The sequence below is a fragment of the Equus przewalskii genome, chromosome 4 (genome assembly GCF_037783145.1).
Source record: "Equus przewalskii isolate Varuska chromosome 4, EquPr2, whole genome shotgun sequence".
Classification (NCBI taxonomy): Eukaryota; Metazoa; Chordata; class Mammalia; order Perissodactyla; family Equidae; genus Equus; species Equus przewalskii.
The window spans coordinates 21,010,631-21,037,841 of NC_091834.1; the positions used below are offsets into that span (position 1 = coordinate 21,010,631).

At 45.6% G+C, this 27,211-nt stretch overlaps 1 protein-coding gene across 5 annotated transcripts in view; it reads right to left on the reverse strand.

Annotated features, from left to right (window-relative positions):
* Nucleotides 1–20,796, reverse strand: part of COBL (cordon-bleu WH2 repeat protein) — a 277,967-nt gene extending 257,171 nt beyond the window's left edge. For 3 of the 5 annotated variants that reach the window (XR_011539005.1, XM_070615628.1, XM_070615632.1), the window contains exon 1: nucleotides 20,452–20,761. Coding sequence is in view for 4 of the 5 variants with exons in the window: in XM_070615628.1 (XP_070471729.1) it covers nucleotides 20,452–20,492 (41 nt within the window). In the remaining variant the exon portion in view is untranslated. Of the gene's footprint in view, nucleotides 1–20,451 lie in introns of all 5 variants that reach the window. The other 2 variants (XM_070615616.1, XM_070615623.1) reach the window with 2 other exon arrangements.
* Between the last annotated feature and the right edge of the window lie 6,415 nt (nucleotides 20,797–27,211).

The following is a 27,211-nucleotide window of genomic DNA, read 5'->3' on the forward strand; positions in this document are numbered from 1 at the left end:
TATTTACAGCTCCTCTGGGGCTGCCGCGAGCCTCTGGAAGGAGTGTTATATTTATGAACTGCTTCAGCAGAACCATTTTCTGAGAAGGCCTTTCATAAAAATAAACCTGACTTATCTCAGCCCCACCCTACAAGCAGGACTAGCTGCCCCTCCTTCTCTGGGTGTTCCTTTAGCACTTTGTACACATCCGTGTTACAGCGTTCGCCTTAACCTGCCGTAATGGCTTCTATATTGTGGGCTCCATCAGGTCAGGAACAAATGATCCACACCGAAAATGCCAGCACATGGATGCATTTTAGTTAATGCTTTAAATTAATTAATTTAATTAATTAATTACTTAAAAATCGTGAGCCAATTAAAATGAATAAATTTTAAAACGGTCTTACATCAGTAAAAATGGGTCATTTCATTTTTAAATACTACAATATGGAAAGAAATGTGACAAAAACTTATCACAGAGATGATCATACATATGTGATTTTAATTCAGTTTGTTCTAAGATGTTGGAAGATGTCGGATTAAATGAGGGCAATCAAAAATAAAAAATTAAGCTTGGCTTTATTTTCTTTCTTTGTTTTTGTTTTTGTTTTTTTACCAAAGCATCCTTTTATACAAGTTAAGTATTTCATGGCTCTTTTGATCAACAATTTACTTTTCAGACAAATACTTCTGCAGGGGAACAACGAGATAAGTGACCTGCAACGTCTTTCAGAGAACAGTTTTGTTTCAAGGTGGATGCCTGAGAAGGCTTTAAACCCATTTCGATGTTGCTGATTACTCTCAGCTAGGTGCTAAGGATAGCAGGAGTGCTTGCTTGCAAGCTGGGCTTGACTATCTTTTTCCAAAGCATCTTGGTTAAATCTTGTGAAGTGCATTAAAATGTACACGGAGAGGTCTCTGAGGAGGAAGTTTTTGTAACAGAACAATTGTGCCTTAGGTAGACAGTTCTTTCAGACTAAAGAGCAGTCCAAGACTGGCCTCCTGGAGAGCTGGAACAATATCTATATTCATACATTCATTTAAGGCCTTGATGGGTGGATGAATGGATAATCTTTAGCAGGGATTGGGCATCTGAATCACCTGGGAGCTCACTCAAACCACTCCCACTGAGTCTCACCCCACCTGGATGTATCAGAACGTCCCAGGGAGAAGCTGAGACTGTGTTTATTCAAAAATCCCCCAGGAAGAAGACACAAGTAAATGGAAAGCAGTGCTCACGGAGTGAAAGAATTAATATTGTTAAATTGTCCATACTACCCAAAGCAATCAACAGATTTAACGAAATTCCTATTAAAATTCCAATGGCATTTTTCACAGAAATAGAACAAACAATCCTAAAATTTGTATGGACTCACAGAAGAACCCAAATAGCCAAAGCAATCTCGAGAAAGAAGAACAAGGCTGGAGACATCACACTTTTTGATTTTAAACTATATTAAAAGTTTTCATCAAAAGAAAAAAAAAATTTTGTGGGGCCGGCCCGGTGTTGCAGCAGTTAAGTTCACATGTTCCACTTCAGCGGCCCCGGGTTCGCTTGGCAAGCCATGCTGTGGCAGGCATCCCACATATAAAGTAGAGGAAGATGGGCATGAATGTTAGCTTAGGGCCAGTCTTCCTCAGCAAAAAGAGGAGGATTGGCAGCGGATGTTAGCTCAGGGCTAATCTTCCTCAAAACAAAAAACAAAACACAAATAAAAAATTTTGTAAATATGTGTGGTGTTGGATGTTAACCAAACTTATTCTGGTTACCATTTCACAATATATTCATACATCAAATCACTATGTTGAGCACCTAAAATGAATACATTATATGTCAATTATATCTCAATTTAAAAAAAAGAGGAAAATCTGACATTCTCAGTCTGTTAACCCCTATCCTATAACAATAAGGTCACATGTAGTTGATTTAAAGGGATGACTAATCCTAGAACTGAAATTTTTTTCCCCAAAGTACTGTAAATGTACCTTAGTTCTTGTACAAGTTCATGACAAAGAACCCAGATATCTGTGTTATGCAGTAAGAATTTTGATGTAAATATATTAATTGGAGAGTTACAAACAATAACATATAAAAAACACAAAAGCCCCCAGGTGATTCTGACACACACTCCTGGTTAACAGCCATGAGGACTGAACGAGGCCCCTCCTGTTTGCTGAGGCAGTATCTAGGCTGAGCAATCACAACATTTACAGTCCAAACAGGACAATTTTGTGAGTGAAATGGGCGCTATTAGGAATTACACCAGGGCAAGAGGCTGGAACTATTGCAAAGAGACGTGGTCACTTTTTGGTAATTGAGATCTGTTGTGGTTTTTTTTTCAATGACAGACTAAGTTTTCATCATTTGAAGAATCTTTATATAAACAACAACACATACTTGTATAAAGAAAACTGCCACATGCAGCCTTGGCACATTTCAAGCCCACCATCAGAAAAGTTTGTACCAGCGCCACCTCCAGTGGAATTTGGTTATAAAATCTCCTCGTCAGGGGCTGGCCCTGTGGCATAGTGGTTAAGTTCACACCCTCTGCTTCAATGGCCCAGTGTTCGTAGGTTTGGATCCTGCGCACAGACCTACACAGCGTTCATCAAGCCATGCTGTGGCAGCATCCCACATACAAAATAGAGGAAGATTGCCACAGATGTTAGCTCAGCAACAGTCTTCCTCAAGCAAAAAGAGGAAGATTGGCAACAGATGTTAGCTCGGGGCCACTCTTCCTCACACACACAAAAAATCTCCTCTTCAAAGGCCCCTCAATGTAGGCTTTTCATGTGCCTTCACTAATGGTTTAACTAAGTGCTCTGGAAAAAAGGCAGTCAAGCTCAGGTGGCCCTCTGGTAGTTTCCAAAATGGGCACACATGCTTTACACTATTCCCATCAAAAGGAGAAGCCTCATTCCCCTCCTCCTGAGTGTGGACTGGACTTGGTGACTTGCTTCTAATAAATGCAACCTGATATAAGTGACAGTGTGTGACTTCTGAGGCTTGGTCAGAAAGGGCACTGCAACTTCCTCCTTCTATTCCCTCTTGAATCCCTTGCTCACCAGGAAGCCAGATGCCATGCTGTGAGGACACTCAAACAGGTATGTGGAGAGGTCCACAGGGCAAGAACTCAGGCATCCTGCCAAAAGTTAGCAAAAACGAGTGAGCCATCTTCCAGCCACTTTGTAAGCATGACTGCAACCTCATGAGAGAGCCTGAGTCAGAACCATCCAGTAAAGCCATCCAACATGAAGCTGCTAAGTTTTGGGGTAATTTGTCATGTAGAAATGGATAATTACTACACCTACATTCTTCAACCTGGTCAGCTTTGTGATCAGGTCATGCTTTTTGAGGCTGCCTGATACTTGAGGGTAATTATGCAGCTCTCCTGCATCATTACTGAGCTCTGACCACCTACACACATGGGCTTGAGCAACACAAGCAAGGCAGGCCACTTAATCACTCTTAATTAATGCATGGGACCATTCTCCATCTGGAAAGTAGGGAAAGAAATGCCCACCCTGCAGGCTCACAAAATGTAGATGTAGGTACTTTGAAAGCTGCAAAACGAGCCATACATGTAAATTACTGTCAAATAGACCCTATCATCTCACATACTGCAGTCTTAGCCTAATTCACTAGATGATAGTAATGACTGCTACCCCCAACACTGATGGACCACCTCTCCACAGCAGGCAAGATCTTGTATATTTAAAATTGTTAGCTAGCCTTGAGCAGCCTTGCTTGAGTTGAGTACAGAAGAGACACAGGCTCTGGGAACAAATCCACTTGCCCCAGGACAGCACTCATTCAGTGGTAACTCCTTTCCCACATCTCAGCTCTTCTCTCCTCCCCGCTACCCGTAACACTCTCTGGCCAGACTCTCCTTCCACAACATGCACTTGTGGAGTAAAGGAAGCACCACTTGAACCTTGCTCCCTAAGTTGCAATGGTCTAGGCCAGAAAAGCCAAGGAGTAGGTGTTGCTGGCAGGCCCCCAGTGCCTTCCTTCCCTGCTCTGAGGCCAGACAGGCTTCACAGCACACACCTCGCCAAAGATGAGCAGAGAGAGCCTCCACGGCCCATATACACGCATCTGCACATGCACACAGGCACCCCTCTCAGGACACTGGGCATTATGAAAACACTGTGGGCTTTAGTGAGGCTGCTGGCAAATGCCCCCTGCAGCCATATCCCACTGCCTGGCTGCCTGGGAGGTGCAGAGTTGGCTGGTAAGAAAGTATTGTATTCCAAAGAACTTTTTGCAAATCCCCAGCTTCAAGACTGCCGTGGAACAGAAAAGAAGATAAATCAATGGAGACTACAGAAATCCATATTTTGCTTATCTTATCCTGTTTCTCTCTCTTTCTAAAGTCACAGGTTTCAAACAAGCTGCAAGATTAATCACCCCAGCACATGGGCCAGGTTCCAGTGGGGACTGACCAGCAGCCTGCCTGGAACTTCTCGGACCCAGCTGGAGCATCCTAAGGAGGTACAGCTCTGATGGGGTGACAAGTGGGGTGGGGACAGCAGGAGGCTGGTAGTCTTGCTCAGAGAATGATAGAACTTATTAACAATTGAAATGGTGCACAAGGAGGGGCCTTCACATTGCTTCCTGGCTGCAGGCGTAGGGTCTATAGCCCTGAGCAAGTTGGTCAACCTCTCTGGGATTCCACATCCTCATCCCCAAAATGGTGACAATAATGGTACCTAGGTACACGTCTACTGAGGGGGACAAATGACATAATGCACAGAGGGTACTCAGTCCACAGGTTCTTCCACACCAGTTCCACAAGACCAAAGCTGTCTACACACCGTTCAATCAGGCCACTTCTCTGACTGTCACGGATTTCACTGGACATCACAGCATTAAACTTCTGTAAATGCTTCCAGATGCCCGCTCTCAACTACATACTTATCTCATTGCAGACAGGTCCATGGGCCACACTTTGAGCAGCACTGGCCTCCAGAGCTGCTGCAAACACAGGCCCTGCATCTCTGACCCTCAAAACCTAGTCACTGGCTTTGCTTCTTTCTTACTTAATTATTATGTGTTAATAGATGCTTTAGATTTCAGACTCAAAATTGCTGTTATTAAAGCATTGAGGGCTATTGCGCCTGGCCAGGGTCCCCCAACACTTGGTACTGAGCATGTCCCACAGTGAGTGAGACAGTATGCATTTGGCAGGCCTCGGCCTGAGTCCCCACGTCCTGTTACTGCCAATTGTGCTATGTGGAAATGCTGGCTGAGGCTCACTGTCATGGATAAAATAGGTAATCGCCTTCTCATGGTAAGCACTGGAAATGAACTCAAGTAATAAACCAGGAGCCCAACCCATAGAGGACCCCGAGCTCCACCCGAACCCCTAGCGAATGCTCACTTTCCTCCCATGATGCCTACGTTCTCTGAAGGACCTGACTCTGCTCCAGCTGCTCACATGTCCTAGAAAACCCTCCCCAGCCCCTCCCCGCTTCTTACTCTTAGACCTAGAACTTTCTTCAGGGCCCGAAGTGACTTTTCCACAAATATTTGATGAGTACATAACAGGGTTAAGAGCTGTGCTGGGCCACGTGACTCTGCGTTCAGATCTGGGTGCTGTTTAACCTCTTTGTGTCCCAGGATCCTCATTTAAAAATGGGAGAAATAATAGCACCCACTTCCTGGGCCGTGGTAAGGATTAAATGAGGTGACACACACAAGCTTTTTAAACAGTGCCTGGTAAACACCCAGCAACACTGGTTGGTGGTGCTCCGTGGGCAGTGGGCACGTGACAGGAGATCCAGCCCACACCACCCGTATCCTCACGTGCTGTTCTCCTCACAGCACTGTCCCTTGCTCTTTCCTCTCCATGAGGCTCTCTCCTCCTCTCCTGCCCTGACCTGGAGCCCTTCCCCCCTCCTCTGAGCCTCCCTGGCCTTGCTTGCCAATCATGCTCATCGTCCACTCCCCTCTACTGGGTTTAAGCATCTGGGGGACAGAGTTCTGTTTGACTCTTCACATTCAATATTAACACTTGATGCAATGAATAAGTAAATGATTTTCTTCCAAACTCCCCACTCCCTTCCACCCACCTCCCACCGTCCCATCTGTTAAGGACACTGACCTCTCCCAGTTTTCCAGGTTTGGAGCCTGGCCTCCTCCTGATTCGACTCCCAGGGTCATGCACCTGGTATCTCCAACACCGTCCCTCCCTTTCCACTTACACTGCTGGAGGCAAGGTTAAGCCATGCTCCTTGGGCCCAGGCTACTGCCACACTGACTGTTCCAGCTGGTTCCAGGACTCTCTCCTTTCCTCTCTGGCTTCTCTCATATCCTGGCCTCAGTGCTATCTCCTGAGACCAAACTTTACCCATGAGGATGGTGCTCTTTTGCTCATAAACCTCTGACTGATCCCCTAGTTTTTCAAGATAAAATCCAAATGCCCAGGCTGGCCCTCCAGATGCCGGCAGTGGGGTCCCAAGCCTCCGATTCAGGTGTCTAAACATGTGCATTCCTCAGTCTCCCTCTTCAGCCCACTGAAGGCCTGTTCGGCTTGTCAGTCAGTCCACAGGGGTGGGAACGGGCCTTGGGCTTCCCTCTGTCCTCACACTTCCATTCCTGACAGTTCCCCGCTGTGGTGCTCACTGCCTCTCCACCTAGACACAGTTTATCCAATTTTCGACCCCTTCTCAAGATCTGACCAGCTTTTCCTCATCTCCTAGCTTCAGAGAGATGCCACTGCTCCACAGTCAGGGCCAGAAGCCCTTCCTTTTGGTTGGTTTTAACTGATCTCCAATGTCTTGGCTTCACTTGGTTCCCTCTCTGAATTCTTATCCCTGTGCTAGAAGGTGCTTACGAAATAATTGTGGACTGTCTGCCTGGCTAACAAGTGCCCAAGATCTGGCCTCACCCCCCAGCATAATGAATGTGGAGGAGCCGCATAAATAAAGCAACAATGCCATCATTTCCAGCAGTTAACTTTGATAAGAAATGACGCTCTACTGCTAAAGTAAAGTGAGAAGAAGAGCATTCTTTTTTTCTGAAGAGTCACAATTCTGGTGATAATAGTGCTTTCAAGGTATAGGAACTCAACCTGAGTTCACTGTCACTCCCTGACCATGAACCACTGCTACTGTTTTAAAAGAAGATATGATACAGGGCAGAAAGCGTGGTTATCAGAGAGCGTCGCAGATATCTTAGCCACCCAGCCACCCCACCAGGCAATCTTGGTGACTCATTTTCTGGCATGTGCTAAATCATTGGCTCAATTTTCCCAATGTAATGCTGCAACTACGACAACGATACACCACTCACAGACCGTATTCTTAGAATAAGCTATTGTTTCCATCACTGCAATAAAAACTTATACTTTACAAATTAGAATGTTTTAAAATACAGTAATAAATTGATGTTTTCCCAAGCCTCATTACAAAGTTAACACAACAGGCCATAATTTCAGGTTTATGCTCTTACATTCACTTGCAGAGAACAGAGATGTAGAAGTGGTTTATGCCCTTTTATAAAATCTGGAGAAATGAGACGTGGTCAATCGTGGACTGCAAAGTCCATCATCCAAAACTAACAAGGTCCCTGTGCGCATGTACTTTGGTGTACACAGTGAGGACACAGAGGTGGGAGGTGGGGGCAGTAGCCCACCCCTCCAGGGCTGAAGGAGCAGCAGGGCCAGGCAGGTTCAGCCTCTCAATTATCACTTTTTCCTTCAGCAAAAAATGCAGTCATTTTAAGAGGAAGTTTGTCAAAGCAACAGATACTGAGTCCTTATTTCTATCAAATGAATGTACTTGGGGTGGAGGATTGAATAACCTCTTAGATCTGATGTGTGACAAACACAGACTTAGCAAAATTTAGGTTGTCTACCGACCCAGCTCAACGAGGGATGTGTAAATGTGCCCTGAGCTGTTCTGTTTGGAGCGGCATTCCCTTTCTGACACTTTTCCAGTGGATCTTCAGACTTGCTCAGTATTTTATCTAATCTCCAAATATATGTTTTAAAGAAATTATGATATTATTTTGCTGTGAGTAGTCTGCAGAGCGGCTGACAGAACATATGTGACAGATCGCACACTGCATCCAACACTGAACTCAGACATTTACTTTATATTCTCTTTAATGGGTAGAGAATATCATGCAGTGAAGCTGGCACAGCCAAGGTTCAGGGCGAAGTCCTCCTCTAAAACCCATCACTGGTCCAACAGTCAGGAGACCACACTCCAGTCACAGGCTGTCAGAAGCATCTCCATCTTAATCCTGAGGGGACTGAGGGATGAGGAGGTCACACAGCTTCAAGCGGCAGAGAGGGACTTGAAGGCCTTGTCTTCCCACCCAGTGTTCTTTATATCGATGCCCTCACCATTGAAGTGACCAGATGGCTGCAAACTGCTCGTGTCCCTCATGCAAAACACCCCAGGCCTCCAGTGCCGGGCCCCTCATGCCAAGCAAGCGGTGGTCTCTACTTCACTCGGACAAGAGACAAAGGGACACAAGTGAAACCTGGTGGAAAATCTTTTTTTCCCAATGATATGTCACTTTTGCATGTATAAAATAAACAAAAACACGTTTTAATGCCAACAAAACTTTAGCATCATAAAAACCACCACCAATCTAAGTAAAAATGTTATGAAAGTGAAGTGTGTACCCCTAGCATGCACAGGAGTATATTATTACAGCCAGCCCAGTTTCAAAACGAGTCATCCATTACTTCTCGTTAACCTCCTCAGTTAAAGCCTAACCGTGACATAAGCATACTGTATAATTTTAAACTCAGAAAACAAGAAGTAAACAGCAAGAAAACATTTCAAACATACAATTTTCCTCTGGGGTTGCCATTCAGATCCCTGTCTAAAGAGCCAGGCTTTGCACAGACCACCAACTAACGAGACAAAAGCTACTTTCTTCCAACTTTGCTGGGTCATTTGTAACCATCAGTTATAACTCACAGGAGGAGAGGATTCCACCCAGGTTAAGTAAAACATCATCAGCAGAGAGAAAGAATTTTTGTGAGAGTGACTAAAAACAAGTTTTTTAAAAAAGAAGAAGAAAATAGATTGAGGGACGCTTCACTTGCACAGATCTTCGGTAAGTTAAGCACACGTGTGCACGGAACTTTCACGATGCTAAAAAGCCCCCAACCGGGTGCCAGCTGGGCACTTAGTAAGTTCTACTTGATGACTATGGCCGTCTTTTCCACCTTCAAGGTTCCTTGGTGTTAGCTATGCAGATGAGGACAAGCAATGCCAGAACCTAAGGGCCACCCTGGGGCTCTCTCCTTCTTCTCAGCTCCTCCCTGCTAGGGGGTCAGAGATGGAGGACATTAGCCCTTGAAGCCCCCTGTCCAAAGAGACCACCCCCTCACGGGGGAAGTAGTTACATAGTCACCCGGCTCATGGGCCCAAGGTCTGGCCAAAGTTACCCACAAGAGAAACAACTAGCAAGTTTGTGAGTTTGGGTCTGTGCAGTTTCTACTTGGAAAGAAGCTCATTTATTGTGCAAAGCAGAGCTCTGTGCTCTCATTAAATCTATGGGCACAAGATGCAGCAAGCTGAGTCAACATCCAGGACAAAGGGGAGCCTTTGAAATGTTTATTAATTTATAAGCCACGATCAAGGCAGAACATCTTGCTGGGGAAGACAAGAAGGCTGCATTCGATGCTTCATATTAAGTCACAGACACATTAACTGTGCTCCACAACAGCTGGGCTTGGTCCTGGCCTGTCACATCCACGTATCTCTTTCAAAAAGTACAATTGCACCTAAGAGTCTCAGGAATCCAGAATGCATTAGGAATCTAGAAATGCACTAACACTTTAGATCAAATGGGTAACATCACGACTCTCCCATACGAGGAAGAAGCCACATGGATACAATGACTGTTTCTTCAGAAAAACGCCATTGAGAAACGCAGGCAGTTCAGAAACAGCCATTCAGGACCACCTGCCGCCCTGCGGAAGCCAGAGAGTGGATTCAGCTAACATGCCTTTGGAAACTGTGTCCCAGGCTTCTATTTCGTGTGGTGGCATGACCACAGGATGAGGAGCAGAACACTGAACTCGAGACTTCAGAGTCATGTGACAATCTCATCTCCAAACTGGAGAAATGGTTACTGCTGCTAACTTTGGCGGACCAAGGGGGGGTCCGCCTCCCAGCACAGGGCAGGCAAAGACAATCCTGACAGCTGGAAAATATCATTATCATAGATGACTAAAACGCTGAAATAAGGCAAGCCCTTGTGAAGAACATTTTTCTTTCCTCCTTTTAGAAAAATTTATAACCAAAAATTCATCATTCCAAAAGTGTGAAACACTGCAGTAATTAAAAAAAATTGATGGATAATAAATAAGGAACTATTCCAAATTGAAGTCTATTTCAATTTAAGTTAATCTAGTTCCAAACCAGCTTCCCTAACTTTCCTGAATGTTGTAGAATTCACACACTAACTTCATTCAGGACACATCCTTCAAGTTTGGATCACTGCATTAGAACCAAACCAATCATGTGAGCAGCGACAGAGGGGAGTGGTTTAGAGCGGCAACGGCGGGAGAAACACTCAGACTTCAGGAGCCAGTGGACACCTTTTAAACCTAATTGGGTGACCCTGCTGGCTCCCATAAGAGTCTACATTTCACTCTTCCTGCATGTGACATTGTCAGGACGCTGGTAATCACGACGCTGTAGGAAGGGGTTTAGATGCAGAGTAGAAGGGAGAAAGTTTTCAGTTCTACTCAAAACCAATTCTACATGACAATTATAGTCAGCAAGACAGAGGGCGGGTGGGCAGACACGTGGGGAAGCTAGGCAAGCAGCTACTTTCTGGGCGGCAAATGTCTAGATTCTGGCCACAGTAGATCAGTCTCTTTCCAACCCAATGGTTTGTTTATTGAACATTACTGGATTTTGATCTTAAGTAATAGGGCTCCAGCCAACAAAATTATATTTGTTTCAAAAATTAGCCACATGAACAAAAGTATATGCTCCTGCTGTATTATCACTCCCACCCAAACTATTTTTAAATTCAACTCCCAAAACACTGGGTCTGAAAAGACCGCCAGAATCTGATGTGAGAATCTGATGCTTTGCCAAGTGCCGGAAGTCAGACTTCACTTCCCTCCCCCGCCACATACGTATGCACACACACACACACTCACTCACTCACACACCCCTTCACTCACACGTTCTCACACACTCACAGCCTGTTTTCCCATCAAGTTTCCTAACTTCGGTTTGCTACCTAAGTGTGTAATTTTTCAAGCTATTTACACATAATTGTAGAGTCGATATATCCAGTATTTCTATTCTTCCCTAGTCTGACTCCTAAGGCCACGCAGAGCACAGACTGTGGGTGTGACAAACGCCTGCAGGCACTTCTTGTCATCTCAGGCCAGCTTTCTCTCCAACCTGCTCAACTCCCCAGGCCGGCAGTGAGATGGAAGCCCTGATTTCCCCACAGCGGCCACGCTGAGGGCCCAAGCTCTGAAATTCTCTTTTCTCTCTACCTTTCCAGGCTGTAGCCCATTCTGAACAAGCAAAAGTGGGTATGGCATGCATGATAGGAACAGAGACATCATAAAAAGTAAAAACTTTGGTGGGGCCAGCCCAGTGGTGTAGTGGATAAGTTTGTGCACTCCACTTCGGTGGCCCAGGGTTTGCAGGTTCAGATTCCAGGTGCAGACCTACACACTGCCCATCAAGCCATGCTGTGGCAGTGTCCCACATACAAAATAGAGGAAGACGACACAGATGTTAGCTCAGCAACAATCCTCCTCAAGTGAAAAGAGGAAGGTTGGCAACAGATGTTAGCTCAGGGCCAATCTTCCTCACAAAAAAAAAAAATGTTGGTGCTCTGATCTGGTGCAGACCAAAAGGGCCACCCAGTCCATGCCAGCCCTGTGCATCCGAGCTCTCCTGGAAGGGAGCCGGGTAGAGACATCTCCACCTTCTCTGTGCTCAGGATGCCAGGAGACTGCCGTCCAGAGACGCCAGCTGCCAACCCGGCCCTGCATCAAGTCAACCACTGCCACACTACAGAGCCTGCACCAGTTTCTGTGAGTGATGCACAGAGCAAACTGAGCATGTGTTTTCCAGCAGAAGCCAAGGAACTGCCAGGGGAACCCATTCAGAAGAAACCAGGGGTCTCTAGGATCCTGGAGGAAGGAAGAGGAGCGAGGTCACCTACCCAGCCTGCCCTCGAATGCCGAAGCTCCTCCCAGACCCCATAGAGTTAGAGGTATGACCACATCAGCAAACACTGCTGGAAGCCCTGCTTCCTGTTCCCTCTTCCTCCAAAACTTTTAATGGCCCAGTGATCAAGATTGGGCCAAAGGCAAGAACGAAGAGAAACTGGAGCCCTTGTGAACAGTGCGTGGGAATGTAAAATGGTACAGCCTTTGGGGAAAATAGTATGGAGTTTAAAAAGTTAAACACATAACTACCAATGATCCATCAGTCCCACTTCTGGGAACATATCCGAAAGCAGCACAGGCAGGGCCAGATATCTGCACACGCATGTTCACAGCAGCATTGTTCAGACAGCCAAAAGGTGGAGGCAACCCACATGGCCACCAAGGAGTAAATCCATAAACAAAATGTAGTAAACACACAATATGGAGCATCATCCAGCCTTAAAAAGGAAGGAAATTCTGACACGTGCTACAACATGCATGAATCTTGTGGATATTATGCTAAGTGAATTAAGCCAGTCACAAAAAGGCAGATACTATATGATTCCACTTATCTGAGGTCTCTAGAGGAGTCAAAGTCATAGAGACAGAAAGGAGGAGGGTGGATGCCAGAGGCTAGCTGGAAGGGGGAATGGGGAGTTTAATGTGAGCAGAGTTTCAGTTTGGGAAGATTAAAAGAATTCTGGAGATGGACAGTGGTGATGATTGTACAACAATGTGAATATGCTTATGTGAATATGTCACTGAACTGTACACTTAAAATTGATTAAAATGGTAAATGTTATGTTGTGTATATTTTACCACAATTAAAAAAAGATTGGGGTCAATTAATGCGAGTGAAAAGACATGTGCAACTTGTGGGTCAGACCCTAAAAGTAAAGGGTAAGTCCCCCATCTGTCTCCCCCTCCTCAAGCCAGGCTGGAGCAGATGGAGGCCACACACTGGCCAGGGCAGATCGACAAGACAGAAAGAAGCAGGTCCCCCCGGATTTGGCACCTTATCTCAGTCCATTCACGCTGCTATAACAAAATAACACCGACTGGATGGCTTAGAAACAACAGATATTTATTTCTCACAGTTCTGGAGGCTGGGAGGCGAGGGTCGGGTGTCAGCAAGGTCGGGTGAGGACCCTCATCTGCTTGCAGACTGCTTGCTGTGTCCTCACGTGGCAGAAGGGACTACAGAGCTCTCTAGGGTCTCTTTTATAAGAGCACTTAATCCCACTCATGAGGGCTGCACCCTCATGACCCAACCACCTCCAAAGGGCCCACGTCCTAATACCATCACCTTGGGGGTTAGGATTTCAACATATTAATTGTGGGGGGGACACAAACACTCAGAGCATAGCACACCTCAACCAGCTCTGGACTACTGACGCAGACTTTTATGTAACAGAGAGACAAAATTATCTCCTCTTTAAGCCACTATCACTTTGGGTTGTCTAACACAGTCACTTTATGTTCCTCAAAATAAGATATCTAACACCTTCCAGGTCTGCAAAGAGCAGGACTGCACAACTGGCAAGCCGAGACAGAGCATATCAGTCTGAAATATTTTAGTGACAAGTGATCTGTCTGTTGTCATATAGCCTGGCAGAAACAAGATTAAGCAGCAGTTTAGGAAAAAAGTCAATTTTTTCAAAGGAAGGATTTAGAATTTCTGGGAACACTTCGAATCATAGGATTTTGGAGCTCGTGTGAGTCTTGAGATCATCTCATCCAATACCTCCACCGACACAACGGAAGCAGAGCTCATTACTGAGTTCCCCCTGGGAGTCACATGCTGTGCCACAAAAACTCAAGAGTAACATCCCTACCTCCAAGGAGCTCAGAATTTATCAGGTCAGAGACAAGTAAACAGAAAATCCTAATCCCATCCAAGGGTTTGCAACAAGGGACTCAGCAGTGCAGGAGAGAGAGACTTCCAAGCTCACCCTTCCGAGCCCAGACGAGGGGCGTTGAAGGCCCCGATGAGGCTGCAGCTAGAAGATGAGCAGGAGCCATTCTGTGCAAGAAGAGAAGCCCAGAGGCCAAGGGAGAATGTATGAGCAAACAGGGGCCGTCTGGTTCAGAAAGGACAAACAGATAGTGACATAGGAGAGGCTGGAGCTGCGTGGTCCACCTGGACACTACTGGCCATGTGAAGCTATTTACATTCAAATTAACAAAAATTAAAGAAAGTGAAAAATTCTGCTCCTCACTTGCAGTAGCCACATTTCAAGTGCTCAGTAGCTTCTGTATTAGACACAGATACAGAACATTTTCTTCCTCACTGAAAGTTTTGTCAGACAGTGCTGGGCTGGGAAACAGGCAGAAGCCACACAGGGACAGCCTGCAGACTTGGACCAGAAGGGAAAAAGGAATCTTGCACAACTGACACTGGACTCAAGTCTTCTTATTCCTGAGCCAGTGTTCTTTCCACTAAGCCTGCCGTCGATAGGAGAGAGTCAGATAGGATTAAGGCCCAAGCAGAAGGCATTCTGGATTAGGGAAAGATACTCTGCTAGGCCCAGGAAGCCACTGCCCTCTCCTCTGTGCCCAGGGCGATGTGAGTGCATCCACGGGTGTCCATGGAGACGGGACAGCCTGCTGTCTGGAGGGAGGGGAAAGCAGCCCTAAGACAAGGGGTCCTCATCTGGGTTCTTGGACAACCGTGTGAGAAGGAAGGAGGGAGATGGATGAACCAGGACTCCTGATTTATCTGGCTCATCTTTGGGCATTTCTATTATTTTTTTTAAAAAAGGGATAAAGACTTCAATGATTTATCTAAAGCAATCAACATCTCTTAAAATGGCATTACTTGGGGGCCAGCCAGGTGGTGCAGCAGTTAAGTGTGCACGTTCCACTTCAGCGGCCTGGGGTTCGCCCGTTCGGATCCCGGGTGCACGTCATGCTGTGATAGGTGGCCCACATATAAAGTGGAGGAAGATGGGCATGGATGTTAGCTCAGGGCCAGTCTTCCTCAGTGAAAAGAGGAGGTTTGGCAGCAGTTAGCTCAGGGCTAATCTTCCTCAAAAAAAAAAAGAAAGAAAAAAAATGGCATTACTTGGTTTGGTGGACATGGGGGTTAGATGTACAAAAGCATTTGTGCAAAAGCATTTGTGCAAAAGCATTTGCGGACTGGGAATCTGTCTAATGAAATGTGGCAAAATATAATACATTTTAACAGTTGCTTGAAAGGCTTTTTCTTTTTTTCCTTTTTTCAATAGAAATGTTCTGGCTGTAGAATTTATTCTATTTGGACTTGACCTGTAAGAGACATGATCCAGCAAGCAACAGCTCACCAGATTGCTCAGAAGCATGGGGACCGTCCCTGAGACAGACGTTAAGAAACACAGATATTGTTGGAGGCCCACTATCATTTTGTCTCACCAGAGAAAACAGCAGAATGTAGTCTAGAATAAATGCCATTAGGTCCTGAAATAATTACCATCATTAGCTTTGTCAAAAGCAATGAAACCACATAAAGTACACATGAGAAAAAAATGCAATATACCTACAGGAAGAGACAACTGAAAAATAAAGACTCATGGAAACATGAAGGAAAAGTGATACAGCATAATGCTGCCATCGAGTCAGGTGCTGAAAGCCAGCATGTGGCCCTGGACACTAAACACTGGAGTGACAAGGTGCAAGTGAAAAAGCAAAATACAACCTGTGAGGGAGGGAGGGGCTAAAATTTAAATTCACTTAAATAAATGAAAATCATAAAAGAATAAAAAAGGCATATGATCAATATATCAACAATATAAATCAATATTAAATATTTTAAGTAGAGAAAAAGTACAAAGATGAAGACATTTAAGCTTTCAGTGGGTCACAAAATATCAAATCCATGTTCTGTTATAGTACAAAGTAACTGAGAAAACGCATAACTAAAATTAACCAACACATAAAATCCATAGACGCCATGATTAAATGTGGACGGGGAGAAAATGAACAGATGTAGGGAAATAGCACATAATAAATACATCAACTCTCTACCAAATGTTTTTACTTAGTTCAAGTCTAAATCAGAACTAAGTGTTCCTATATTTTAAATTTGCACATCCTGGATCTAAACACTCTTTTGATATCAAGTACATCTACTCACTATTTAAATGTTCTGATCAACTGCAAAATGAAATTTAACCATAAATCTAATAACAAAGCACAAAAGGCAGAGAAAGCTAAACTGCTTATTATGGTGTGTAGACAGAACCTACAATCATTGTTTTCTTAATGATTATGGAACCACTCTTCGGTGCACACAAATTATGACTTCACTTCCCAGGTCCCAAATTAAAGAGGGCACTGAACCCAGGCCTGCATGTATATGGGGGCTGTCACTCTGCCTGAGCCTACCCAGTAATAATCGGCTTGGCCTGGGCCTGGGGAAGGTTCTACAGAGAAGAACAGAGGAGGGGCTGCAGACTGCAGTTTCTGGAGGCAGGAGAGACCCCATGTTGCACACATATCTTTATACCAAATTTAATCATACTTTAGTTTCATCATCCTTACACAACCACTGTAAAATATTTAAAATAGTCTAAGACTATTTGATTTTGTGACAGGGAAATGTCCAACTCCTCCAATTTATTAAGAAAAATTATAATTACAAAAGTATAAAATCTCACTTTACATCTAAGAATAACTAACTTTTACATTCTTAAATGATTTGCCAACATAAAGAACAGCTTAGAAGTAACACCTTTTAAAAATATAGCTCAAATTAAATGGGAAAAGTTTAATGTAACAAACAATTATATAAGCTATCATTTTAAAGAATCTAAACACATTCTCTAATACCTTAGCCACAAGCTTAAAAACTTTTAAAAGAAAGAAAAGGCCTAGAAACTTGAACTTGTTATTATGGTATATACTTATTAATATTTCATTAATATTTGTATGCTCATGAGAGTGGAAACAGGAAGTGCCATCGTGGCGGGCCATGTTTACTGTCAACATCAGGCCTCCTACACTTAATATTATGTTGAGTGTTGACAGGACTAGTGTAGCTCAAGTTACCCACTTCAAATAATTTTTTAAAAATATTTCTCATTCCAATAACTTGGTTAATAAATACAAATTTATGCAGAGAAATGAATGCCAGCTATGTCTACATGAAGCTCACATTTTGATGAAATTGATTAGCAAACGTCCACTGATTTTTACACAAGCATAGTGCCTGAATGTGGTCACTGATCAAAGGCACCAGCTGTTTTGACATTTCATGTCACTGGAGACTAGCCTATTCTACAGAAATGTGTTTCCTCCATAGAAAAAAAAATTAACCAGGATCCTGCCAAACCCCAAACATTCTATCTCTTTTTCATGTAGGGTCCAATGGGAAATTTAACCCTGTGTTCCATAACAATGGACTACCAGGACACGTCTCACAAATATTCAAACTGACAAACTAAAAGTAAACAGATAAATTTAAAGTTTACCTTAAATGGACTTAAATATATTTTAAAACTGCACCAAAAGTCAATTTGCCTTTATTTGTATTCTAGAATATTCTGTCAATTATTGCACTTCAACTGACCTTGAAAATTCCTCAAAAGCCACACCAAGTCTGACTTGGTTTTTGCACATGTCTTCCTTCCTAAAAGAATACTTCTCCCAGAGAGCTCAGTTAGTCATAAGTCACTGTTTTACTGAAATTACTAACGAAAGCATACAATTTCAATCCAACTAAAAACGGACACTTGTGTTCTCAACAAAGATAAGTGATAACACTCTATTAATAATTTGGTAGACACACCATCAGTGGATTCCCATTCACTAGCCTCTGTGGTCCTTCAGTCATCCTCAACAAGGGATGTCGGAGAGCTCATTTTATAACCTGAAACCCCCTTAATTCATTGTTCCCCGCCAGCCCGTCTCTACACAAGAAGAGAACAAGTGGTGGGTTCCTTCAACAACAACAAAACAACAAATTCATCACATCAGTTGTTTGCTGTCATGTGGAAAAATGACGGCTCCCTGAAAGTCTGATTTGATAACCAGCTATTGCAGTATCAGAAAGAAATCCAGTTCCCCTGGAGCACGTGGCAAGCACTGCCTCCTCCTCATGTAACAGAGGAGCAGATCAGAGAAGAGAGAATGGTAATTTCAGCAAAGAACCAACAGAAACTGATTGCCATCAATAAGGCACGAAAGCCAGAAATTCCACATCCATATCTATTCTTTCTGGTAGGCAAGCAATATATCTAAATTATACAAAATTTTCAAAAAACCCAAGACTATTCCTTTCCTCTCATTTTAACGTACAACAGCTCATTATTAAACACGTAATTCTTCTCTGGAAAATATAAGCACATTGAAATTTTCTTAATGTCCCTTCACTAAAGATACTAAAACAAATGACAAATAATAAAATAATTGGGAATAAGAGAAGTTAAAAACAACACGTCTACATTTCTTGGACAAAGATGTTCGAACAAGCAGTTAGACGCTCTGAATGTGAGTGTGGGGAAATAACCAAATGCATCGGGCATAACAATTTCATGTTTTGTCATATCCATAGTAAAAACGCTTAGCTTCCCTCTGGGACTCACACGTGAAGGCCCACCGGAGCCCCCTCGGCACCGTGAAGCGCCAGCGCCGGCCCTGCCTCCTGCTCCTGCAGTACCAGGCTGCAGGCACAGGGCGCCCAGGCGCGGGAGTCACTGCTTCAATAATCGGATTTCTTTAAAGGATTTTACAAATACTTTTTGGATACAGTTTTGCTGGCCTCTTAAATGTTCTCTACTTCATATTTATTTATAAGGTGATAGTGACGAAACGATTCAGTCTCCTTAAATAGGCTCATTAAATGGGCTACGAAAGCGACAGATTTGAGGGTAATTCTGTTACACGGTTCCCTACGTCATTTTGGGATGCCCATTACCATGAAAAGGGATTGCCCACATATATTTTCTTTTGGGGGGGTTTATTTGTTCAAAGGAATTACATAACCACCACTAAGCGCACTGCAAAAAAAAAAAAAAAGTTCTTTTTAACATTTCTCAGTTTCAGGATTATTTGATTTGCCAACCTGGCTCACTTTTTCCTGGCATTAAAGGGAGAGGTTTTTTTGTTCTGTTTTGTTTTTTTGAAAGCCAGTTTGAACCTTTTGCAGACTTGGGCAACACAGCGGCCTACGGGACAAGGGCAGGGTGAGTCAGTGGGACACGACTGCACAGAGAAGAGATTAGTTGTCCGGAAAGCTGCGTCGTTCGAGACCAGTTGCTATAGCGGAAAGTGGGCCCACTCGATAAGCAGGTGCAGGGCCCACCCCAGCCACTCATTCCATTTGCAAGACTCATAACACATTTGCTCCAGGCCTGCGAGGGAGTTCGCAGGTCCGCGGAGCGCCAGGCAGAAAGGCCCAGCCGCCGCAAGGACCGCGCGCGACCCCGCAGCGCCCCGGCGTCGCTGCCTGGTTGAGTTGTGCAAGGTTCAAGCTCCGGTTTGAAGGGCAGGATTCCTTTTCTTGTATTAGCAAAATCACTCTTTTTGCGACTAATGTGTGAATGTGACATGTAATCCCTACATGCAAGGTGTGGGGATGGAAAACAGACACCGGAAAGGTTTGGGCAAAGGCAGAACCGCGCAGGCAGGGATGGAATCCTTGACTTGGGGCGATGCTGCGATGTCCACCCCGGGCCTGGTCCCTCCCCGCGCCCTCTGCACTGTTGAGGGAACCCCTAAAACGAATGCCGGGGTCGGGGAGCAGATGTCATGAAAACCTGCCAGGCAGTGCCCTCTACAACCCTCCCGAGACCGCGAGACCCAGGCGTCTTCGAGGTCCTGGAACCTCCCCTTCATTTTGCGGGGAAGGGTGCACGGTGGGGCGGGGTACCGTGCCCCGGTGCGGGGTGACTTGTCTGGAACTCTGGGGGCACGGGGAAAGTCAGTGACAGAGCTGGAGTCCGAGGCCGAGTCTCTCACCGCCTTCCCACCCCTCCAGGGATACTCAGAAGTGGCTGAGGAAGACTCCGAGCTGGGTGGGGGCTCTGCTCGCAGGTACCCCAAAAAGGGGCGCGCGCACAGAAACACCCATGCGAAAAGTGCTCTGGCCTCGGCCTGACACTGTTACCTGGGCAACGACCCGGGTGCACAAAATACACAACCCTCTTCCCTGGCAGGGCGCGAGCCCGCGGGCCAAAGAGGGAACATCTCTGCCCCGAGTGCGCGCCGGTGCCCGCGCCCCTGCCCCGAGCCCTCCCCGGCGCCCGCGCCCCTGCCCCGAGTGCGCGCCATGCGGGCGCGGGCGTTGGAGCCGACAGCAGCCCCCGCCCGCGCGCCGCCCGACCATCCGCCCGCTTACCCGGTGGGGGGCTTAGCCGCCGAGGCGCGCGGCGAGTCCATGGAGCCGGCGGGCGCGGGGCGCGGGCGGTGCTCGGGCCAGGCCGAGTCAGGCGCGCGCTCGCTGCCGCCGCCGCCGCCCTCATTCACTTTTTCCGCGCTGACCCATCGTCCTCCCACGCGGGGCCGGCGGAGGACAGCCGCGGGGCCGAGAGGACGGAAGGGACTGGAACCGTCCGGGGCGGGCGGGGGCGCAGGCCGCGCGGGGAGGGGCTGGCGCGGCGCGGGGCGGGGGCGCCGGGAGCAAGGTGCGCCTCGCCCCCGCCCGCGCTGGCTCCGCCGCGCCCACCGGAGCGCCGCCCCCGCCCGCCCCGCGCGGCTCCTGAGCGCGCGGCTCCTGAGCGCCCGGCCCGGCCGGGTCCGGCCCGCGTAGCGCGGCCCAGAAGGGGTCGGGCGGCACCTGGGGCCCGGGCGACTCCGCGCGGCTGCCCCTGGCCACCCCGGGGCGACTCCCCGTCCGCCGCAGAGCCCCTCCCGGGCTTCTCCCTGGGGCCTCTACCCCAGGGAGAGAGTGCGCCCCTCTCCGGGTGAAGTAGGGGTCCTGAGGTGCCGGCCCCCCGCGGCGGGGAAAAGCTACCGGAGGGGGAACTACCTGGCAGCGGTAGGGCCGGGCAAGGGCGAGGGGGGCGCACCCGAGGGGGAGGACTGAAGTTGGAGAATGAGGAGTGACCAGTGTCGCTCTCTGCCTTGCAACCCAAGAGAACCTTCATCCATTGCAACAGTTATCTAGCCCGGCGGGTCTCAAAGTGGTCCCTGGCTAGCAGCAGCTGGGAACTTGTTAGAAATGCAGATTCGGGACCCCACTCAGTCCTAGGGAATCCGACACAGTGGGGACTGGAGCCCCGCTCTCAGGGCTAACAAGAGCTCTGGTTGGAAGCACTCAAGTTTGCCGAGTTGGTCTAGTGGGCGCTGCGGTTGCACAGCCCTGCGATGGATCCACTGCGGTTTCTGGGGCAGAAATGCCGGCAGAGACAGCTCGTGCTTGGGCCCAGAGCGAGTTAGCCCAAGGTTCCTGATGGGCCAGAGCTTCACCCCCACACTCTAACCCACCCCAAAGCAACAAAAGAGATTGGGTTTGCTTGAAAATCTGACCTACAAAAGTGACAACTTCCTGTGGTTCAGGAGACTAGAATAAAAAAAGACCCATAAGACACAGGATCCAGTGAGCCTGCAGAGCGATCAGCGCTGGAGGAGATGCTCCTCTTGGGACCCTGTACTTCAATGAGGTGACCAGAGGCCTGCCTAAGCCTTTCTCCCACGGGTCCCCAACTTTCTCATTAACAAAGAGGGGAGACCAGTCTAGATACAAACTGCGCGCAAGACTTTGGCGCTCACCCAGAATCCGGTGCTTACCTCTGCACATGGCCTTGGAGCTCACTGCGCTGCACCCGGCCTCCGGACTGTTCTCCAAAGGAGCCAGTGCTTTGCCACCTCGGGGCTTCGGCCTGGGATGCTCTCCCACACGGTTTACCTCCTGCTCCAGCACGCTGGGGTCTGCTCAGATATCAGCTACCTGAGCCCTCTGTATGAAAGCACAGACTTATTGCTCCCCTTGTCCTGCTTTATTTTTCTTTTATTTATCACTGGATGTGTATATGTTGTTTATGTGTATTTAAATGTTTATGTTTACAAATAAATGTTTATATTTATGTTTGTTTACATTTTAAAATAAAATGTTGCTTCTATATATGAATGACTATACAGTCATGAGATGCATAAGGACATTTTGGTCAATGACAGACCACATATAGGACAGTGGTCCCATAAGATTAGCACCATATAGCCTAGGTATGTAGTATGCTATACCATCTAGGTTTGTCTAAGTACACTCTATGGCATTCACACAACAAAATCGCTTAACAACACATTTCTCAGAAGTATCCCTGTCACTACGCAGAGCGTGGCTGTGTAAATTTTGTCTATTTATATAAATATATAGATAAGAATGAGTGTATACATTCTGTATCAATGGAATATAAGCACTATATAAATATACATCATATTCAGTGTACATCTTGTCCGTGTGTTTGTCATTCGTCCCTGCACTAGAGTGTGATCTCAGTGAGTATTGGGCCTTTGTTTCATTCATCACTGAACCCCCAGCATCTAGGATAGTGCCTGGCAGGGTGGAATCAGGGCTCCATAAATGAAGAGTACACTAAGTGAACGAGTCTCTACAACTTTGTCTACCCACCTCTGGGTTTTGTCTCAGGGGATCCTTCCTAGGATCTCGGGAGCCCGTCCTTGCTCTAGACATCACGTGGGAAAGAGCAGCTTGGGAGGGGCCAAAGCCCTACACTAGACTAGGGCCTAGACCCCACTGAGAAGTCCAGCTTGTAGGTCATATGTAACCCTAGAGCAATTTTTGTTGTGTAAATGCTCCCTCGTTGGCTGACTTCAAGCTACCGTCATGCTGGACTCCTGGTTAGAGACCTGGGGCCTGGCTCCAGCACACCACTGTGGTGGCCCAGCTCTCATCTTCCTACGTACATATTGCATGAAAACTGAACCTTTGCCCTTTTCATCCACAGAGTATGGCGGAGTGCCTGCTCTGTGTCCTAGGACTCCATGCTTGGTGTCCTTGTGCTGTGACTACAGCTCTGGCCTACTATGCTGTCAGCTTTTGACCCAAGGAGCAGGAGATAGCACTTTTGCTGAGAACCAGAGTGTGAGGCCACCTTAGGGACATTCTGTCCTTGTTCTGACCCTGTGCCCCTCCTTTGCTCCTGCCTCTCCTCCCAGACCACCCCTTTCCTCTTGGCAGGCCTACGGGGGGCAGCAATAGCCCATTGGTGCCCCACTCCCCTGGAGCGCTCAGCCGCCCTTGCAGTGAGTCAGTGGGATGCAATTGTAAAGAAAAGAGATTAGTTGCAGATTCTGATCCAATGGGTCCAGGGCAGGACCTGAGAGTTCCCATTTCTAACAAGCTCCCAGCTCTGCAGAAGCTGCTGACTCAGGCACCACACTTTGAGTAGTGAGGTTTAGTGTCAAACACAGTAGCTTCAGGCTTCATCCTCCACTCACTAGCAGAATTACCGAGTAAATCGCTTCTCCTCTCTAAGCTTTAGTTTCCTCTTCTGTAAAATGAGAATAATCAGGGGCAGATTTTGCCAGGTTTGATAATACAATTTTAAGTATCTTAAAAAAAAAAAACAAAAAGTGGGGCCAAGCTGGAGGCATAGTGGTTAAGTTTTTGCGCTCTGCTTCAGCTGCCTGGGGTTGGCTGGTTTGGATTCCGGGTGCGGACCTGTTCACCGCTTGTCAAGCCATGCTTTGGCAGGTGTCACACGCATAAAATAGAGGAGGATGAGCACAGATCTTAGCTCAGGGCCAGTCTTCCTCAGCAAAAAGAGGAGGATTGGTGGCGGATGTTAGCTCAGGGCTAATCTTCCTCAAAAAAGAAAGCATAACATTTGATTAATTCAAATTTAGAAACTGAAGTGGATTTTTTTAAGATTGGCACCTGAGCTAACATCTGTTGCCAATCTTCTTTTTCTTTTTTTTTTTTTCTTCTCCTCAAAGCCCCCCAGGTACATAGTGGTATATTCTAGTTGTGACTGCCACTGCTTGTGCTATGTGGGACGCCGCCTCAGCGTGACCTGATGAGTGGTGCCGTGTCTGCACCCAGGATCCGACCCAGCGAAACCCTGGGCTGCTGAAGCGGATCGCGCAAACTTAATCACTCTTCCAGGAGGCTGGCCCCCGGATATTTATTTTGAATGTACAAAAAACTGAATTGTATCCCCCCTGAAATTGATAGGTTGAAGACTTAACCTCCATTGGGACTGTATTTGGAGATAGGGCCTTTAGGAGGTAAAGTTCAGTGAAGTTGTGAGAGTGGGGCCCTTAATTCTGCAGGAGGAGTGTCCTTATAAGAATAGGGAGAGGAGCCAGAGCTCACTCTCTCCTCACTACATCCTCAAGTTTACTTCGGATTTAATAACTTTTTTTTAGGATGATAAGTTATTTAAACAGGACTTATTTTATGTGAGATCATTAACTGAAAATAGTAACCCAAATCTATGTAGAGTCATTTATTTTTGTTGAGATATAATTCACATACCACAAAATTCACCTTTTTCAAGTGTACAATTCAGTGGTTATACTATTCTGGGGTTATACATGGTGTTGCACAGCTATCACCACTATCCAATTTCAGAATATTTTTATCACCTCAAAAGTAAAGCTTGTATCCATTAGCATTTTCTCCCTATTCCTCCTTTACCTCACTGGCTGGCAACCACCAATCTATGTCTCTATGGATTCACCCATTCAGGAAATTTTGTAGAAATGCAATCACACAGTCATGTAGCCTTTTGTGTCGGCCTTCTTTGATGTAGCGTAACACTGTCAAGCTTCACCCATGTTGTAGCATATGCCAGGACTTCATTCCTTTTTGTGGCCAAATGAGATAGGATTTTTGCATGGATAAACCACATTTTTCATACTCTCATCAACTGATGAACATTTAAGTGGCTTTCACTTTTTGTCTATTATGAATATTCTGCTATGAACATTCATATACAGGTTTCTGTGTGGACATGTATTTTCATTTCTCTTTTGTGTATACCCAAGTGTGGAATTGCTGGGTCATGTGGTAGTTCCACGTTTGAGAAATTCCACCCTTTGAGAAATTGCCGAACTGTTTTTCCAAAACAGTTGTATTATTTTCCAATCCCACCAGAAATGTAGGAGGGTTCCAGTTTCTCCACATCCTTGTCAACACTTGTTATTGTCTGTCTTTGGTTATAGCCATCCTAATAGGTGTGAAGTGGTATCTCATTGTGGTTTGGGTTTGTATTTCCCTAATGACTGTTACGCAACTTTTCATGTGCTTTTAGCCATTTGTGTATCTTCTTTGGAGAAATGTTTTCAAGTCCTTTGCCCATTTTGAAAATTAGATTATTTGTCTTTATATTTTTGAGTTGTGAGAGTTCTTTATATATTCTGCACACAAGTCCCTTATCAGCTATATGATTTGCAGATATTTTCTCCTATACTATGGGTTATTCTTTCATATTCTTGATGGTGTTTTTTGAAGCACAAAATTTTTTACCTTTGATGAAGTTCAATTAATCTGTTTTTTCTTTCATTGCTTGTACTTTTGGTATCATATCTAAGAAACTATTGCCTAATGAAAGGTCTATTATGTAGAGTATTAATCTTTTTCTTTTTTTAATTACAGTGTATTTTTTCCAAAGTGGTAATTTATGGGGAGGGCCAACACAGGAAAAATTGGGAAGTAGCATAGCTTGTCCTCAGAGCCTCAATGCCTCTTATTCCACCCTTAGTTCTTTGGTTAGGAGCTCTTAAAAATAACCGGTTGTAGCTTCATTTGTTGCTCATTCTAATTCTATTTAAATAGTCATCAGACATTAATCCAAAGGATAGAATCCACAGAATAGTGTCAGTTATTAGCAACTGAGGGGGACATGCAGGAGAGGGGTTCTGATTTCCAGGAATCCTGAAAGCACTGTTGGGGTGGGAGGGGTGTCAGAGCCCCATACCACCTCCAAACCCGAGAGTCTCTGGGCATAAAAGGAACCAGAATGAGAACCAAGAGAGATGGGATGGGACCAAACCAGAATTGAGTATGAGGTGGTTGTTTCTGGGTGGTTCCTGGTTGAGGTCTCTGGGAGAGGTTCATATATGGTAGGTCTCAAAGTCACAAGTCTGTGAGCCGAATCAGCCCCCCACCTGCATTCCTGGTTCACTTCTTTGGGACCACCCTCCAGCACCTACCAGAAGATGTACATCTCTTTTTCTTTTCCTCTCTTTAATAGTAATTATAATAACCAACTTCATTTACCTAATAGACAATAAATATGTGCTGACTGTATTATTAACTATTAATATAGTTAATGTAGTCAACATTTAAGAACAATTACTAGATGCCAAGCACTATGTTAAACTCTTTAACAACAGTAATCATTTAATGTTTATAGTGAAGCGAAAGATAGGTAGTATTGTTGTCACTGTTTTAGAGATGAAAAATCTAAGAATTAGGGAAGTTCACCAGGTTGCCCGAGGTTACACAGAGCAGGGATCTGTGCCCAGGCAACCTTACCCAAGAACCTATATTCCTCGCCATTATGCAAACACAATTGCTTTAGTCTGTGCCCAGCACCCAATTCTCCTATGAGCCATCAACACAGAAGCAGTTCCGGTACTTCGTATTTGTCAGCAAATGTGTGCTGAACTCACTGCCAAGCAGCAAATGGAGAGACTATATAGGTCTGGCTATCCTGACACTTTGTCATGAAGCTTTTATTTTAGCCACCAATTGTCACCATTTTTCTCCTGGTGAGATCACACTAAGAGCTATGCTTTGCCATCTTGCACTGTTAAGAGGAAGCATCTCTTCGCCTCTCTGCCAAGATGTTCAGCTGGTGAATTTATGTAACATTGCGCCTACATTCTCAACTCATGCAAGGATTATGCAATTGGGTTTAGGATTCCTTGCAATGTTTTCTGGAAATATGAGCCTCTTTAGAACATGCATCCTCGGAGTTTTGACCAAAGAGGATTTTCTGAACCGGCCAATGTGTATGCTGTCTTTATAAATGATTTTGCCTTTGAGAACTTGCTGGCTTTGTCAGCTGAAGGTTCAGAACATACTAGTCTACAAATAAGACTACATCCTTCACGCTTGTTCCGTTTCATTCAATTCTGATGTTATTCCAAAAATCAAAGCTGAAGTTAGCAGCATTCCATATTCCATC